The 18,457-nt window shown below is 36.1% G+C and overlaps 1 protein-coding gene across 1 annotated transcript; it reads left to right on the forward strand.

Moving 5' to 3' along the window:
- Positions 1 to 7,546: 7,546 nt before the first annotated feature.
- Positions 7,547 to 16,892, forward strand: LOC127813577 (probable U3 small nucleolar RNA-associated protein 7). The gene is given in 14 exon segments (XM_052354616.1): positions 7,547 to 7,952; positions 8,602 to 8,661; positions 8,767 to 8,913; positions 9,466 to 9,531; positions 9,626 to 9,715; positions 10,556 to 10,688; positions 11,511 to 11,629; positions 12,880 to 12,947; positions 14,641 to 14,689; positions 15,348 to 15,579; positions 15,582 to 15,923; positions 15,926 to 16,045; positions 16,048 to 16,133; positions 16,136 to 16,892. Coding segments are annotated over 12 exon segments (1,545 nt in total). The 5' UTR covers positions 7,547 to 7,952; positions 8,602 to 8,661; positions 8,767 to 8,889; the 3' UTR covers positions 16,352 to 16,892.
- Positions 16,893 to 18,457: the final 1,565 nt, after the last annotated feature.

Raw genomic sequence — 18,457 nt, forward strand, 5'->3', positions numbered from 1 at the left:
CAGAGAAAGAAGACAGGCGGAGGATAGAGACGGGGACAAATGAGGAGGGCAACGACGCTAGGTTGGAAGCGACAATCGATCTAGAAATTGAAGGTGACAATGGAGGCTGATCTAGAATCTAGAAGCTTGGCCGACCTAAGTGACCAATGACGAGGGTGAGACGGCTGGCAAAGGACGTCATTGGTTGGCAAGAGCAGAGGGCTGTCGGTTGCTTTCTGTGAAATGGCTGTGAGTAAGAGGAAGCCCAGATCGATCATCAGTCTAGTTTGTTGATCGATCGTTGTTGCCGTGAGCAAAAGGAAGCCCAGATTGATTGTCACCTCTAACTTCCACATCGACCGTTGTCGTCCACCATTGTAGCCGTAGCCATCACCGTCCTCCTTCATCCCCATCCCCATCCTCCGCCCGTTTCATCCCCGTCACTCGCCTACTTCTTCTCTCTGTGTATATGTATATGTTAATATTTTTTTTTTTACGTGTGTCAACATGAGACTTATTTAAAATATTTTAAAACGCCACGTAACCTACCATGTCAATAGATGTACACGCCTCTCGAATTGGATTCGAGTCGTGGTTAAAATTACAATCAATTGACTAAATCAAACGTCTATTATCAAAATTGAAACGTTTGGATAAAATCACAAAAACGTAAAAATATTTGGATTTTTCATGCTAATAGCCCATAAAGTTTTAATATAAGCTAAATATGAATGTGACAGGGATAGAAATGTTTTTAATATAAATTCTAATATTTATTTAAGTGGTCACTTTGTGAATTAATTTAAGTGGAGAGTTTGGAGAGTGATAGAATTTCATTGAATTTTAATTAGTAAGATAATTGGCATGGGTAATGCTAATCTTTGCCTCTAAGGCAATTTTTTTTTTTTTATCATCATACTCTAAGGTAATAGTTAATCAATATTAAATGCATATATCATTTTTATATAATGTATAATTATTATATATATTTTTTGAATATTGTATGTCATTTTTAGGTTTAAACTTTTTTATAAGTTAATTTTATGATAATAAATGCACTTATTATAATATTAACTAATAAAAATTGTTTAGTCCTAAAAACGCAAGCAAGCTCGAGTTGCAAATAACTAAATATAAGGTTTTGAAAATGAATGATAACATAACTATAGGGTGTTGAAAAGTGATGAAAATGACTATATAAATTAGTTGGGTTATTTCACTACTACAAAAGTAATTAAGTTGAGAAAAGAAAAACAAGTTTAGGACCACAAGATATGAAAATACAAGTGAGAGGGGTTATATCATATATGAAAACTATTTCAAATATTTGGACTTTCTAATGTGTTTGTTAAATTTATCGGACCATCTTCGAAAAAGCTCTCACGTAATCTCTTATCTCCCACTTTTAAAGTAAATTTATCCGACCTTCCCCCTTAGATAAATTTATTTGATTCTTTCAAGATAAATCTCAATTATCTATATGTCCCTTGTAGAATAGATAATACCATTTAATTTATTTTAAATATTTAAATTTATTAAAAGAACTTATTTATTTAACTCTTATAATTAATATTATTTAATATATTTTTAAATTGTTATATATTTTGACAAATTTTAAAATTTAAATGACATTATTCCTTTCATTGATTTTTAAAATTTAAAATTTTCTCTTTATATATATTTTATTAACTAATACAATTCCTTTAACCAATTTTTAAATTATTTTATATTTTATTATCTATTATGAAAATATGTCTTGGCCATTTTTAATTATCTAGGTGGAATTATTGTAATTCCAACAATAATTTTTCTACTTTTTAACTATTTTTAAATCTATTTTTGAACATGGAGTTAGAAAATAAAATATTATTTTTATTTTTTTTTAGAATTCATATTAATCATAAAATACTATTTTAATCATAAATTTTTTGTTGATGTTAACAAACAATTTTGAATGAATTTGATAATAGAGATATTTTGATAAAAAAAAAAACTCTTATCTTGGTGTTTATGATATGCATTAATAAACACATAAAAATAAAAAATATAATTATCAATGAATTCCAAAAAATTTAACAAACATTCTGATAGAAATCTTGAAATGCTTCTCAGCCTTATATTGACAATTCTATATCTTGATCCAAAAAGTATTCTAAATTTATCTTGATGCTTCTTTTCTTATTCATTTTAACAAACGTCTCCTTATTAAAAACTTCACTTAATTTTAATATTATATGAATTTTGAATGGAAAAAACAAGATTTTTAAAAAATGGATAAATATTAAAATATAATTAATCTAATAAGACACTTTAATTTTGCTGTTGTGAAATAGACGTCTTCGTCGGATAGTAATTGAAGAACTCAACTAGTTCTTAAATTCGAGTGATGTGTTAATTTCTGATTAATTTAATAAATATTAAAATTTAAATCTAACATGTAAAATACTAATACGTTTACGAATTCGCTGAACGTCTCGAATTTTTTTATTCTATTTTTATCTCCTATAAAATAAATGGGCCTGTTTGATTGGCATTTTTTTTTTATGAAAAATGATATTTTTTACTTAAATTTAAGCTTTTAAAGTATTTGATTGGCTAAATTTTTTATGAAAAAGTTTTTTCAACTTATGATCACGTAATGTTTTTTTCTCATTTTTTTGTTGGAATTGGTTTTTTGATGGGGTTAGATTTCATTTTCCATGAAAATGAAAAAACCCACTCACCATCAACGAGCAGTGAGCAGCGCCCATCGACAGTTGTAGCCAGCGACCGTCTACAAGGGATGTTAGCGACGACCAATGACGACGAATATGGTTGGATAGTGAGCAGTGAGTAGCGGCCATCGGTGAGTAGTGACGGCAGCTATTACAGATTTCTCATGGGTATATATATATTTGATTTATTTTTTGAATATGCATATATTTGATTATTTTATGTAGTTCATTATTGACTTGTGTATTTGATAATTGATTATTTCTATGTGTGTATGTAATTATTTTTATAGAAAATAATGACAATCAAATATCAAAAGTTGAAAAAATATAATAATTTCTAGGTAAAAAATTAAGCCAGTCAAACACCTTCAATTAATATTTTTTTTAAAATTTAATTATAGACAATTCAAATGCTTAGAAAATACTTTCTTTCCATGCAAATTTTATACTTGCAATCAAATGCATCATAAATGTCTTCATCTACATTCATTAAGGGTGTATTTGATTGACATGAAAAATATAGAAAAAGAATCAGTCATTCTAATTTTGGATGTTTAATTGGCAATTTTTTCCATTAAATTTGTTTTTCACCCAAGTACAAAAGTGTGATATTTTTCACAAAACTATGAAAAATCAATTCTTAGAGGGATGATTTTGATTTTCTAGAGAAGTTGTAAAATGTTTTATTTTTCATATTGTGCAATCAAACACACACTAAGAAAAAAAACCAAAAAATGAATAAAAACAATTAATAAAAATGGGGCTCGGTGGAGAGGAAGACGACCAAAGTGCATCTTCCACTAATTACGAGTGAAGAGAAATTTGGTTAAATTGAAGTTACTGTACAAAATCGGTCGGAATTGACAATTTGGTTCGATTCAATTTGTAGACTAGTTTGATTAGGTTTTTAAATTTGAATTTGTCGATTATTTCAATTTGGTTGAGTCTTCTTATTGAAAAAAATTGAAATAATCGAACTAACCGAAATATAAAAAATGACTTCATTTTTTACCAAATTAAGAAGATTCGACCAAACTACAAAAGAATAAGCTGTTCAACAGAACATATGGGTCATTTTTTAGTTTTTCAATTTGAACAACTATTCAATTTGTTTGATTTAGTTTAGTTTGGTTCGATTTTTGGAAAAGTTTCGATCTACTTGATTTGGGCAATTCGATCAATTCAATAACTGAACCAATTGAATGCTTATTCCTACCACTAATAATTGCTTATATTTTTTTTGTTATTTCGTTCTTTTCCTACCAAAATCTGTTGTCATTAGGATGGCATAACTATGGAATTGACACTTTTTTTCATTATTTCGACATTTAGTTATGATATTTTTTATTATATTTGTATATTAATGTGTTATATATTTGTGTATTAATATGTGAGGAGTTATATCTGTTAGGACCACCATTGACATTATTACCTTATTGGATCACTAGATTTTAATATTACATAAATTTTGGGTTGAGAAAGCAAGATTTTTAAAAAGTGGACAAAGGTTAAAAGTATAACTAATCTAATGAGACACTTTGATTTCGATGTAAAATAAATATCTTCGTAATCTAATGGTAGAGTTTTCCCTCATAAGTAAGTTCCCTTAGCTTTACAAGATCTAGGCATACCTATTATACAACTCCACAACACCTAACCCTTCACACCATAAGCAATTCCAGCAAGCTCGTATAGGTTTAGGAATTCTTAAGGACACACCATCTCCACTAGGTTCACTTCACCTAGCTTCACCTTGAGATAAGGCCTATATAGGTTCCCCTTAGATCCTAAAAACTGATCTCTAATTGGTTTTTGACATATACAATGTCTGTTTTGGAGACTTCTACATTTGGTAATCTTACTAAACTACATGGTTCCTATTCCCTTATACCTATAAACTTTTCCCTCCCCTAATATCTCTAGCCTTAGATACCTTTTCTTAGTCTTGCTCAACATGTGAGCTATCCTCAACAAATGACACCGCCTAACTTATCCTAGGCTATTCTTAGTGGCTGCAGCTTATCCACATAAAAATGCCAGCTTGCACCACATAAATGCCATTCTTGAGGGTTGCTTCCATTTCTACTAGAAATTCTTGTGCAATTTCTTTGGACTCCATTCTCTTCTATAGGAGAAACCATTTCTATCTAATTCTCCTAGGGAAATTAGATTTTCTTTTAAATTAAGGACATATTTTTACAACTTCTAATATTTTGGAACAACTCTACCATGCATCCTATTCTCACATTCCAATTCCTTTTACCTTAATTGTTGTCTAGACAAACCATTTCCCCCTCCACCATGACTCTAAAGGTAAATACCTATTTCTTATGAGAAGTGCATCCTAAACCTAGTGCCTATGCTACTTTTCCTGCATACCTAGAAAAATTATAGGACATCTGCACTCTCATAGCCAAAACCACACATGGTGCTTGAGCATTCGGAGTTGGTTCTATCTTGGAATTCTTTCTTCCTATTTGCATAGTCCTTTTTCTTATGCCTTTCTTCATGGCAATGAAAGCATTTAACCACTCTCTTGCCACTCCTAGACTTAGATCGAGACCTACCATTTAACCTAGGGTCTCCTTTTCCTGTCCTAGAGTTCACTGCCAAAGCTTCTATGGCAGATTTTTGGAACTCTTACCTTGTGTTGCAAATCCTTGGAATTCAAAGCTCCTATCACATCATCTAGGGTCAGCTTATCTCTTCCACATTTCAAGATATCCACAAAGGTCTCATAAGACTTAGGAAGAGAGTGCAATAAGACTAAAGCCGTATCTTCATCTTCATACCTAATATTTATATTTTCAAGATCCAAACACAATTTATTAAAATTGTCCATATGGTCTTGTAACCTTTGACCCTCACTCATCTTAAAGGAAAAAAATTATGTCTTTAAGTACAGCTAGTTAGAGACGGGTTTTAGTCATGTAGAGTGCATCTAACTTATTCCAAAGCTTCTCCGCGATTGTCATCTTTGACACATCTCGCAAGACTTTGTCTCCTAGGCTTAGAATAAGGGTGTTAAGGCTCTTTTGTTGGTCTCTTTCCACTTATCCCTGATTTCTTTTTTTTTGGACTTCAATTAGGGTTAGGCATAGGCTTTTCAGCCTCTAGGACATCCTCCAGTCCAAGATTTCCCAAAAAGGCTCTCATTTAATCTTCCATAGGCCATAATCATTTTGGCGATCGAATTTCTCAACATCATATCGTGTGGCAAAGGCTATAGAAGTCATTCCTGCGTGTATGTGATGAAATTATAAGTTCTTAATGGTTCTTGATGAGAAAACCCGACTCTGATACCAATTTGTTAGAATTGGGAGCACTGGCAATCTTGTAATCCTCACAAGAAACCGATCAAACACCCCTCAACACAGTCTCAACTCACTAGGCCCACATACAACCAACACAATAGTCAATAAAAAACAAAAACAAAAGCATAAACAGAACAAGAAAGACAATCAAACCACATGAGGAGACGCCAATTTTTATCCTAGTTCATGCCACGTAAATGACACTACATCCAGTTTTGAAACCACCACCGAGCAGCCTTCTTTATTGATAAATAACAATAGAGGACTTTCCCTCTTTCCCTATTCCATAATACAAGCTTTTCCAAGAATGTACAAAACTATTTTAACTCACAGCCTTCTCACTCTCTTGGCTCTCGTGAAAACAGAAAGAGAACATGCGATCCTTAGACCTTCAGCCCCCCTGCCCTATTTATAGAAAATATGGTGATATTTCCTAGGGCCGGTTGTGACATTATCGAATTTGCCCTCTACAATAACTAATATTACAAGAGTGTCACCCACCTATCAACTACCTCATAACTATATACAAAACACTGCACATAATCCTATCACTAATTCGAGACAATTTTCAACAATAACATTGACTACCCTGACTAAACAACCACAAAAAAATCCACCAATTGCAATAGGAAATCAATCATGACCTGCCCAAGTTATTATTTTTAGATATTCCAATTGCAATTTGTATGGTTATATCAAAAAAATTATGCGCATAGGTGTTACTTCTAAATGTTCAAATAATATTTTTACTAAAATAATGATTGATATTACTTTGATTTAATTTATATTGTACAATGAACTAAAACTCAGCCTAGGCGGCGCCTGAGGCGCTAGGCAGACACTAACCGCCGCGATTGTGGCCTAATCGGCCCTCTTAGATGCCGGCCTGACTAATTAGTACTGGGCAACACCTAGGTAGCCACCTAGTTGCATGAATTGCCTGGCCAATTATGGCCTAATAGCCTGCCTGGGTAGCCTAATCCATTTTATATAAATTGATTATTAGGATTTTTGTTTCCTCTTACCCGTTACCCCTTATTTCTCTTGTCAATTTCCCCTTCTCTCGCGCGCGCACCGCCGCCTACTATCAAACTCCATCTTAGCCCAAGGCCATCGCTGCCTCCAGCTCCATCGCAACCTCCTCATCGCTTCTACACCATCAAGCTCCATCCTCGCTATCGCGTCCTCGCTGCGTCAACAACGCCGCCACCACTGCTATCAAGCTCCATCTCCGCCTTCGCTTCCGCTTTCAACCCTTCTCTGTCGCGTTGTATTGTTGGGTGTTAGGTTTATTATGTTATTTGATTTTATTTTCTATTTATATGTTATATATATTTTTTATATTTATATGTTAAATATATATATTTTCATGCCTATTTCAACTTTGATTTAATTGAGAATAACATTAAGTCACATCATAAAATTAAAAAAATAAAAAAAAGTTAACAATTTTCCTAAGTCGCCTAGGCGCTAGCCCCAACTTGGCACCCGCGTAATCCCTAGCGCGTGCGCGATTTAGAACAGTGATATTATAATCTAAACATAAAAAATCGAACTCATACCCTTGTTGTACGCTAATGGTCAATTCAGTCTTCGCGTAGCCGCGCTCGACTCACATTCACAGCTACAATTCCCTCTTCGAAACCCTAGCAATTGCAATTGTTGAATCACAACAACAATCTGCTCAACCTCAGCTCCATATTCGACCATTGCAATTCCAAGAATCATCCGCTCGGTCCATACTTCAGCCATTTCTTCTCTCCTTTGTGCGTCGTGTGCGGGCACGACCCTCTTCGAAATCGAAATCTGAAAACCCTAAGACTGGTGAGCGACATTTCTTGATTCTTCTTACTGGCGGCCCTTTGTGCAACCAACGAAGTTCAAATTATTTTTCGAAATCCTACTTCAGCTTGGTAAATCCCGACTCTCAAATCAGTTTTGTGAGGTCAGTTGTTTATGTCTTGTTAGTATTTGCTGCAGCTTCTCGTGTTTTTCAGTTGCGTTTGCCTTTTTTAATGATGGGGATGGGGTTCTCCAGTCCAAACCGCTTCCCCATTGCTAGTCTAATTTATCTCAGAAAGACTGTTGTTGAGTTGCTGTGCATTTTTATGAATTTCATTTTTTTTTTTTGTTCTATTACGAAGGCAGTGGCTAATCTAAGGAGCTTGTTAAGATCTTGCTTTAGAGACATCCAATAGGAAACTAGGAGGAATTTTCGTACAGTAAGTTCTTAAAAAGAAAAACAATGGGCAATGTTTGTTGTGTTGTTTATGGTTCCTAAACTTGCTGTGATTTCATCTTTACTTTCTTCACTTGCTCTTTGTGTGGTTTGGATTTTAAAGCATTTATGTATGAGCATTTTCTTGTGAAATTTGGGTTGATTGAGGTAAAAAAAAAAAAGGGTTGATTGAGGTTAAAAAAAAAAACGATTCTTTGGGATGGAATTTAAGGATTTTTCTAGTCAATGAAATGATATGGCGATAATGTTATATCTCTCATGATAATGAAAAAAAGGCATTATGTAGATTCACTAATTTTTAGGACATAATGTGGTTGCCTTAAAAGTGTTTTGCTTATTTACATGTAATTCACAGGAGATGATGACGTTCTAAAGGCTTCTAGTCGTTCTTGTCTCCTTCCTTTTCTATTTGCAGGTATTGGGATGACTATATCCATATTATTTGATTAATGTTTTTCTTTTCCTTTTGATAGTTGTAGCCTTATTCCTGAAATTATTAAATATTTCCATCTTTCTGCAGTTATATTTTCAGAACTTTTAACCAATTCAAATGGGAGTGAGACAAGAGGATGGGTCCCTTTCAAAGATTGTGCCTTCTAAAATACAGGAATTGCTTTAGTTATCCATTTGTAAATAGAAAAACATGTTTGGCAATCACTCTTCAAAGGCAATTCTCATCATCATTATAAACTATAAATATCCTGCATAACATTTTAACCTCCAAACTAAGTTTATTTGTAGTGTGAGTGCTAACCAAATTTAACATGGCATGTTTCATGGATGCTTGTTTTGTCAAATGGGCACACTTATTAGACTATTTATGTTTATTTTGTATTCTTTTCCTTTCATCCATTGTCTGCTTCAGATTTGTTTTCCCAGAAAATGAAAGTTTGGTGCGATTTTATGGATTAAATAAATGAAAAGCTAATTAAATTCAGCATCTGAAGAACCACTTCAACCTGGCTAATTAGTTGGTGAATAGAATCACTTGTTGTCCTAAACAACATTTTGTTTAGTCTGACTATCTTTAAGGTTAAGGATTACAGCATTGCAGTTCTTGTGGTAAGAATAACATGTTGTTTGGATTCTCTTACAACTCAGACGTGTGGATTACCCCTTGGGCATTTCATGTTATATCAAATAGCAATTTACTGTACCAAGAGTTTTGCATGCACTCGTCTTCACCCAAATTTACAGGCAGAGACATTCTATTTTCCAGGACAATACTGATGAAACTGATGCTAAAGTAAAGAAGTATCTTAGAGGTGAAGGTGCCAATTTGGAGGTACAGCACTAGTGCTTGAAATTTATTCCTGGTCAATTCTTTTTTCATTATTGTTTTCTCTTACTGTTTCCCTGGATTTTATGTCCATTTGCAGGCTTTACAAGATAAAAAATTGAAGGGCCAGCTTGCTGTCAGAGAAGAATTATATGGAAAATCTGCAAAAGCTGCTGCCAAGGCAGAGAAGGTGAATTCAAGTTAGATGATGTTCAAACTATTGATTCAGTTGATTTTTCACTTTTATGTCCAGGTTTATCTAATCATGACGAAGGCATCTGCTATTGTATCTCTGTTTTCTGTGTTTAGTTCTTCCATTTGATATGGGGGGTGAACCTTTTACACAAATAATATCATGAGGTCTACATGCAGGCGGGTATCACCTGTGAACTGCATATGGCAATCTCGAACTCCTCTGACAACCACAACTCCAAGCAAAATGTTGATCCCAAAATGATGCTGACATGCCAAATATTATAGTAAATTAAATTCCAGATGTTGCTAGCTACTATATGATTTACAGGACGATATTCAATTCATTTCAAAGCCATGTTGCTCGTGTAGCTATCAGAATCACTTGATATTATTTCTTCAGATTGTCATTATTCAAACAGGAATCACTTTGTATTGTCTTCTTTCATTAAAAAAAGGCTCAGAGAAGGAATTAATATAAAAGTTATCTGTTATCATTGTACATCTGCTAATCATCCTACATGCCAGAGAATGTTGTTGACTAATTGACTGTCTGAACCTTAAGTAATTTCTAAGCTGGCGGGATCACAGAAGAGCACCGCAATTTTTTTGAGGTGGGGGAGGGAGTAGGGGGATCCATGGTAACTCTGTTTACGGAACAGCTATGCTAATATCATGGTATTCCATGCAACTATTTTTGCATGCCCATCTGTTCGTCACTCCCTAAGTCAAAGAAGACTTTCATTTTTACTTTGCCTTTTATTTTCAGTTTTCTCCGTGTCCATGTCCTTGGGCTGGGGTTGGAATTATGTTGTTGATGTGTGTTTGTTTTATGTAGTGGCTTATGCCAAGTGAAGGGGGCTATTTGGAAGCCGAAGGCACAAAGAAGACTTGGAGGATCAAACAGCAGGCGATTGCTCAAGAAGTAGACATATTCAGTTCAAAGAATCAACATGATATTGTCTTACCAGGTTGACATCATTTGTTAGTTAGTAGCTCTCTTTTCATGCTTAATCTTCATGTGTCTTTATTAAGGTTAAAATGGTGCATGTTTGGCTAACCTCCATTTATTTATTCATCTTAGCACCTCTTTGCAAAAACATTGGTTCTTGGCCTCCTCTGACCTAGTCTTAGTGAAATAGTTGTTTATAATGCTCAGAAATTATTTCTAAGTAAAGATAAGATTTGGAAATATTGCTCTTGGTTTTTACTAATCAAGTTCATGGCTTTTTACTTGGAATGTCCATCCAAGTTTCTTCAATCACTTCCCCTTGGTCTAGTTGTGTTTCCACGTTGTACTGGTTGGTTTCACAATATTAACTATGTTGCGACCATTCATACTTATCCTTACTTATCTGTTGTATATGCACATATGTAGAGTTGTGCAAATGATTGTCCATTCTGGTCAATTTTGTGAACTCCTTAAGTTGATTGATGTTTCCCTTCATAATTATTCATGGTTTTGTTTCTATCGTATGATGCATTCTCTTTAGCAATTTCAGTTATTCAGATCATCACAACATTTTGGTGGCTACTCTCTCCCTGGCTAAACATTGTTTGTATACTGCTCTGCACAGTATTATCTTTCTGCATTGTATCCCTGGGTTACTTTTTTCCGCAGCCAGTTATTAAAAAATCTTTCATGACCTTAGATGTATAATTTTCTTAATGAATGCTCATTTGATTATGGTTGTTATTTTCATTTTTTGGGGGTTACTAATATCAATGATTTTTTCACTGATGTTAGCTGTACTGATTTTGCTAATGACTAATATCAATAATTACTTGGGCAGATCTTGGTCCATACACTTTGGATTTTACTTCAAGTGGTCGATACATGGCACTTGCAGGACGTAAAGATCATCTGTCAATCATAGACACGAACAACTTGAGCCTTATTAAAGAATTCCATGTATGTTATGGTCCTGAAATTTGAGCTAAATTTTTTGATAGCTTTCAGAGTTCATATATAATATTTAACTGAAAATGACCCTAAAAAGTTTAGAATTATTGCTTTCTGTTTTATGTTAGTACTTTCAGGATAGAAGGGATGTTTTATTGGACAGTTATAAGATTGTTGTGGAACTCAAAATGTTGGCAATAAAATGTTAGGATGTGCAGACTAAGAGAATAATTGGGATGAAGATGTTACACTTATAGTAGATGTGTGGCTATGCAGAATAAGACCAAATAAGAAAAAAGGTCCTGTATAATAGGTTGGAGTGGCGCTTATTAATGATAAGATATGGGTGACAGAATTTGGACGTGTGTGACATAGATGCGCTTGTGAGACTAGTGGATGACATGGATAGAGATCACTGTATGTTTAGAATTCATACAGCCAGCCCCAGCTTGTGGGATCTAGGCTTGTGATTATTGTTGCGTCTAAAGTTTTATTAGTCGGTTAGTATCATAGCTTTTAATTTCTCTGAGTTATTGGTACTCTTTTCACCTAGATATTGTATGCACAATTTGCTGGATTTTTGTGTTCAACTTTGGGCTGTTTCTTGTGTTTGTTTATTTATATTTTTTAAAAGAAATTATTTTAGTGTTAGTTATTAAACTACTGCAACTTACGTAATTTAATGATATTAGTGAAGTGTAGGCTTGATTTTGGAAGAAAGTATACTCATCAAGAAACACCGATATTTTGTGGGACGGAATGATATGTCTTGTAATAATACAAAAGTTAGATGAAAGAAAGTACACAATTGCACCAGCTCTGCCAAAAGCTTCTATTTGTTAACGTAGTAGAAAGCTCGTTCTTAAAATTTTTGACCATTTGGAAATGTTCAACACCTATTTTCTTAGAAACTTAATTATTGAATTGTTTTAGTGTAAACTTCGACCATGTATCTTTCAAAATATTTATTCAAAGAACCATGTTTTGAGGTCATAGACAGTATGCAAAACTAACTTAATCCATATTTCTTTCAACATCATCATGTTTAATGCTTGTTCAGCCAGACTTATCCTTCTTTAGAAGTACTACTGGCTGATATATGGGGAAGGTTTCTAGGTTTCTACTTGTTTGGTGTCAATTCCTTTCCCAAGCTCACATAAATGCTTTTATTGTGCTTACTATTCTAGAACCCCTATGTCTTTTCCTGCCTGATTCCCAGTCATTAAGTTGTTTGATTTGCTAATGCTTGACTGTTTTAGGTTAGGAAAACAGTGCGTGATGTAGTCTTCTTGCACAATGAACAGTTCTTTGCTGCTGCCCAGAAGAAGTAATTTCCCTCTCTTGATTTGTTTACTTTGTATCCTTCCATAAAAAATAAAAAGACAAGAAAAAAAGATTGTAGAATTTGTTATTTGTATATATGATAATCAACCATTCACATTCACAAGCTTTTGTATGTGTTGGTCTGAGTACATGTCTTTCTTTTTATCAATGCCCCTAATTTGATGAAAGTCACTTTGATTATCTTCTTTGAAAATCAGGAATATAAACCTGTAATTTCTCATTGTTTATATCATCCTGAAGAAAAACATTATCAATGCTTTATTTCTATGACTCAACAAACTATTGACTGTAATGCTAATCCTTCAGAGAGTTACGCAATAATACCTCAGGCAGCTTACTCTTGGCAATATAAAAATAGAACCCTTCTTAGTTTAATGCATTCTTTATTTGCATCCTTTCTTTCTCCATTCTTTAAAAAAATCACTTGTCATGCTCTTTTGGTGAACTGCTAAAGATTTTTTTGGAAACTCCTTTGGCAGACATGTGGATAGTTTCAGTTCTGTTATGTAAGGAAGACTGTCAGTATTTCTTAGACCTCCCAACTTCACAAATGTATATTTAGTAGAAGTTGCTGAGGGCAATTCCAATAAATCTTGAATTTCGATAGTTCTTGCCCTAAATTCCTCCACACTCAGAGGGCCATGCACTCCCAAAAACACCCAAGAAAGGCCATTCTTGACATCACTAAAAAGACGAAATATAAAGTACCAAACTGTTCATTCCTGGTGAGCATCTTGTGTCCTAAAGTAGCAAAATACCTGCTGCAGTAACATTAGCTCCCAAATAAGCTCTACCAATCCCCCTATTTCCCCACGGACTCCTAACTAAATATCTGCTGTCGACAAGCCACAGTGTTCCCCCACTTTCTGAGAAGACTCCTATTTGAAGGTTGGTTGTTGGTGTGGTTTTGATCCCTACCATTCCAAGAGGTAATCTGAAGAATCATATAAACTAATAAACAAGACCTGTCATGTTACACCCTTTTACCTGAGTTACTGGACTCAACCCTATCCAGTTTCCTGGTTTCTATAAACTACTTGAATGGAAGAATACAGCTACTGCCAAGGTCACAATAGCTCCTGAAGTCTTTAGGGAATTAGCCCCAACTTCCTCTGTAAACTCTTCACAACAAGATTCATTTGAGGCTTTGAGCCCAAGCTAACCAAGACTGAATCCCTCTGGCTTGGTTCCAGGCAATCATACACCCGTATATCTCTTCATTGTTTTCGTGTTGACTCTATCTCCTTGCCTAACAAAATGGAGGCTCTACTCTGTCCAAGGATTCAAACCAACTGAACTCTGTTTGCAGGCACTATGTGCATGATCCAGCCATGGTTTATCTGTTTGAGCTAACCTTATGGTTCAGTAAGCCAATTGCTTCTGATCTTTTACTGTATATGCTGCTTTGATCCCAATTTTGACTATACTTGAAAGTGCACATCTCCTAATTCTGGAACGTTGTCCAACACCAAGCATGTATGCTTGCTGTTACTAGGTCATTAGCTGTTGTTTCTCTTGAGCATGGTAGGAATATGTTGATGGAGAAAAATAAATTAATTTTGGTATTCTGAATTTTTACTCAAAAAGCAATTACATTGCGTGTCTGATGGTTATTTTCCATGGAAATACTGCGTCTTTATTAGATTGATATATCTAAACACACCACATGGTGACTGGTACCCTTACATTTATAACCGGGATGGCATAGAACTTCATTGTCTTAAGGTCAGTACTCTGAATTGAAGTTACAGTTAATTTTAAAACCTGTTTCCTGATTTCACGTGAAGTGAGACATAAAGGGTTAGAGTTGTGCCCTTTGACATCAGCAGCTAATGCCATTATTTAGCCTGCATTTCTCTATTCTGACAGAAAGGAAACTGCTCCCACCCACAAGCATGATACTTGATCGAGGTTGTTAGTGCTTTAGAACATTTAATCTTCTTTAGTGAATGCTAGTTTATCTAAATCTCAGGAGCAGTTTAGTTATCCACTTTGAAATTTCCAGTAACTTTGATAAGCATATAATCCATTTGCTTTAAATCTTTGGCGCGAAGCTGAGAACTGAACCTTACCAATCACTCTATTGGGATGTTGAAGTCTACTGTCTTTTCTCCTCAAAACAGCATTTTGATGATGGGTGGGTCAACTATACCCCAGAGGTTAACTATGCCCGCAAAACCATGATGGGTCATGATTTTGGTTGTTTGGACTTCTGACTGAATAATTATCTGAATTTCTGGTGTTAGCACAAATTACATACACGTGTTGCGTGTTGTCTAGCACAAGTTATGGCCATTAAGATGCCTCTGCTATCCCTGAATGCTTTGTCAAATCCAGATGCATGACAAGTGTCTTATTTTATTTACTATTGGTTGTCTTTCAGGAGCATGGTGCAATATTGAAGCTCCAATTCTTGAAGAACCATTTCCTCCTAGCTTCAAAAAACAAATTTGGGCAACTCCAATATCAGGATGTTACTACTGGTTTCATGGTGGGTAATTATAGGACTGGTCAAGGCCGTTCTGACGTAATGCAAGTGAATCCCTTCAACGGAGTCGTTACTTTGGGTCACTCGACCGGTACAGTGAGCATGTGGAAACCTACGAGTTCTGCTCCTCTATAAAGATGCTGTGTCATCATGGGCCCGTTTCAGCTTTGGCATTTCAGTCTAATGGCCATCTCATGGCAACTGCTGGTTTGGACAAAAGAATAAAGCTTTGGGACTTGAGAAAGTATGAGGTCCTTCAGGCCATACCCGGCCATGCCAAGACAATGGATTTCAGTCAGAAAGGTTTGCTTGCTGCCACCACAGGATCTTTTGTGCGGATTTTGGCAGATTTATCCGGATCTCAGAATTACAGCCGTTACATGACTCATTCTTTGGTGAAAGGGTACCAGGTAAGGAAATTGTCATTCCCACCTTACGAAGATGTTCTGGGCATAGGGCACCCCATGGGATGGTCTCTATTCTTGTCCCTGGATCTGGAGAACCCAACTACGACACTTGGGTGGCGAATCCGTTTGAAACTCCTAAACAGCGAAGGGAGAAAGAAGTGCAATCCCTTCTAGACAAGCTCCCGCCCGAAAGATTGGTACAGTGAGACGTGCGAGGAAGGAGAAACCAAACAAGGAGGAAAGAGAAGCGGAGATGGAAGCGGCCATTGAAGCTGACAAAAAAAAAGCGTTGGCTTGAAGAATAAAACCAAGGGTAGGCATAAGCCCAGTAAAAGGGAGAAGAAGAAGCAGGAAATGGTTGAGGAGAGAGCGAAGAGGCCCTTCTTGGAGGAGGAAGAATCGGTTAAAAGGAAAAGGCAGAAGATGGGCGACGACGAAAATCAACTTCCTAAATCTTTGCAGCGATTTGCACCCAAGAAAGCCACATCATGATTCTATTTGTGCTATTTATTATATCTGAGCTTTCCTGGCGGTTTTGTTCCTTCTTAAGTCTCTGGTCTAAATGTTTAGTTAATCAGAGCTGGTTTTACTATTTGTTTATTAGGAAGTTTTCTTCCTTCTCCGGTGGGCTTTGGTGGCTTCCAAGCTGTGGCCGCTTTAAGCCCCAAGTATTTTGGAAGTGGATTTCAGCTCGTGTGGTCACAAAGGCCCGGTTACTGTGGCTTCAGAAGGTGGGCAATATTAAGGCCCATTACAATGGAGTGAAAGGTCCTCGCTATCCATATTTGGTTAAGCGGCTAAAGATTCACCATGGGCCCAATTGAGGTCCATTATATCGTTTTTAAGGTAAAAAATCTGGCCACTTGGGGCCTATTAGGTAGGCCTTTGTGGGACTTGGAAATCCAGTTTCGGCTAATTCCCGTGATATTTTTTATGGGCCTGAAGCCGGTACACTTGAGAGCCCGTTGTGTAAGTTTTTATCAGCTTTGACTTCCGCTTCGGCCCACTAGAATGGTTTTTGTGGTCCTGAAAATGGATGTTTGTTCCAACTCTAAGCCAATTAGGTCCCATAATAAGGTTTATGGGCCTCAAAATAAAGTTTCGCCCACATCAGGGCCCAATTAAGGCCGATTAGAAATGTTTCATGGGCCTGTATGTGGGGCATCTCAGGCCCAATACAAATTTTCATGCTCAGCCCAAGTTCTGGCTTAAGTGGGCCTGCTTACACCCACTATAACAGTTTTTACGGGCCAATAATTGGGGCCTATGGCCCATTACATAGGTAATTATATGTTTTATTTTGGGCCACTAGTTTTTATGGGCCTCAATAAAATTACCCCACATCTGGGCCCAATTAAGGCCGATTAGAAATGTTTCATGGGCCTGAAGCCCAATCAAGGCCCATAATAATATGTTTTCATGGGCCTGTGTGGGGCATTTCAGGCCCAATACATGTTTTCATGCTCAGCCCAAGTTCTGGCTTCAATGTGGTCCAGTTTACGGCCCACTAGAACAGTTTTTACAGGCCATTATCTGGGGCACTGACCATTACGTAGGTACATATACCTTATCTTGGGCCAATAGTTTTTATGAGCACAAAAAAAAAAGTACGGCCCACATCCGGGCCCAATTAAGGCCTACTAGAAATGTTTAACGGGCCTGAAGGCCCCATTGAGGCCCATAATAAATTTTCATGGGTACTTCACACCCAATACATGTTTCCATGCTCAGCCCAAGTTCTGGCTTAAGTGTGGGCCAGTTTAAGGCCCACTACAACAGTTTTTATGGGCCAATTATTGGGCCATAGGCCCATTACGTAGGTATTTATAAAACAATATGTTTTATAAATGTTTTCAAAAACAATATGTTTTCATGGGCCTGTGCATGGGCCACTTCAGGCCCAATACAAGTTCCGATGCAGAGCCCAGGGTCTGAATCAAATGTGGGCCCCTTTAAAGCTCGCTAGAACAGTTTTTACGGGCAAAAATGTGGGCACCGGACCATTACTTAGTTATTTATATACCTTATTTTGGCCCAATAAATTGGTGTTTACGGGACTAGAGAGCCAGAGGCCCAAATAACGTTTGGGCCCTTACATCGGTGATAATGCTCCTGGACCTCACCTTAAATCTAAGTCTTGTTTATAGCCGCCAATTTCAACCGGTGTAGTGGCTGGAATCCAATACACATGCCGAGCAACCAGGGGCCCATTTACGGGAGTTTCAGATATTCAACACAAACTGAGACATGCCCAGTTGCATTTAGGAGTGACTCAGAACTTGGGCCCCATAAGGGAACTCAACCAGAATACTGGTTGGCCCATAAAATGGCCTCCGCAACAATAGCGGACAAGAAGGAAGGATACTCGGGGCCTTGACAACCCACTCTGGACCCAGCCCATTTCAGGGCTTCCACGAGTAAGTTGTACCAGTCACACACCTATCCCCATCAATCTAACAAATAAACTTGGGCCAAATCCATAAATATGCCCTTGGACTTTCACAATTTTTTGGCATAATCATCCCAACTATTGGTTGTTTCAATTATATCATTTACTTAATTTTCGAATCAATTTAATTCATATATTTTCGTGTTAAA

The sequence above is a fragment of the Diospyros lotus genome, chromosome 11 (genome assembly GCF_014633365.1).
Source record: "Diospyros lotus cultivar Yz01 chromosome 11, ASM1463336v1, whole genome shotgun sequence".
Taxonomy (NCBI): domain Eukaryota; kingdom Viridiplantae; phylum Streptophyta; class Magnoliopsida; order Ericales; family Ebenaceae; genus Diospyros; species Diospyros lotus.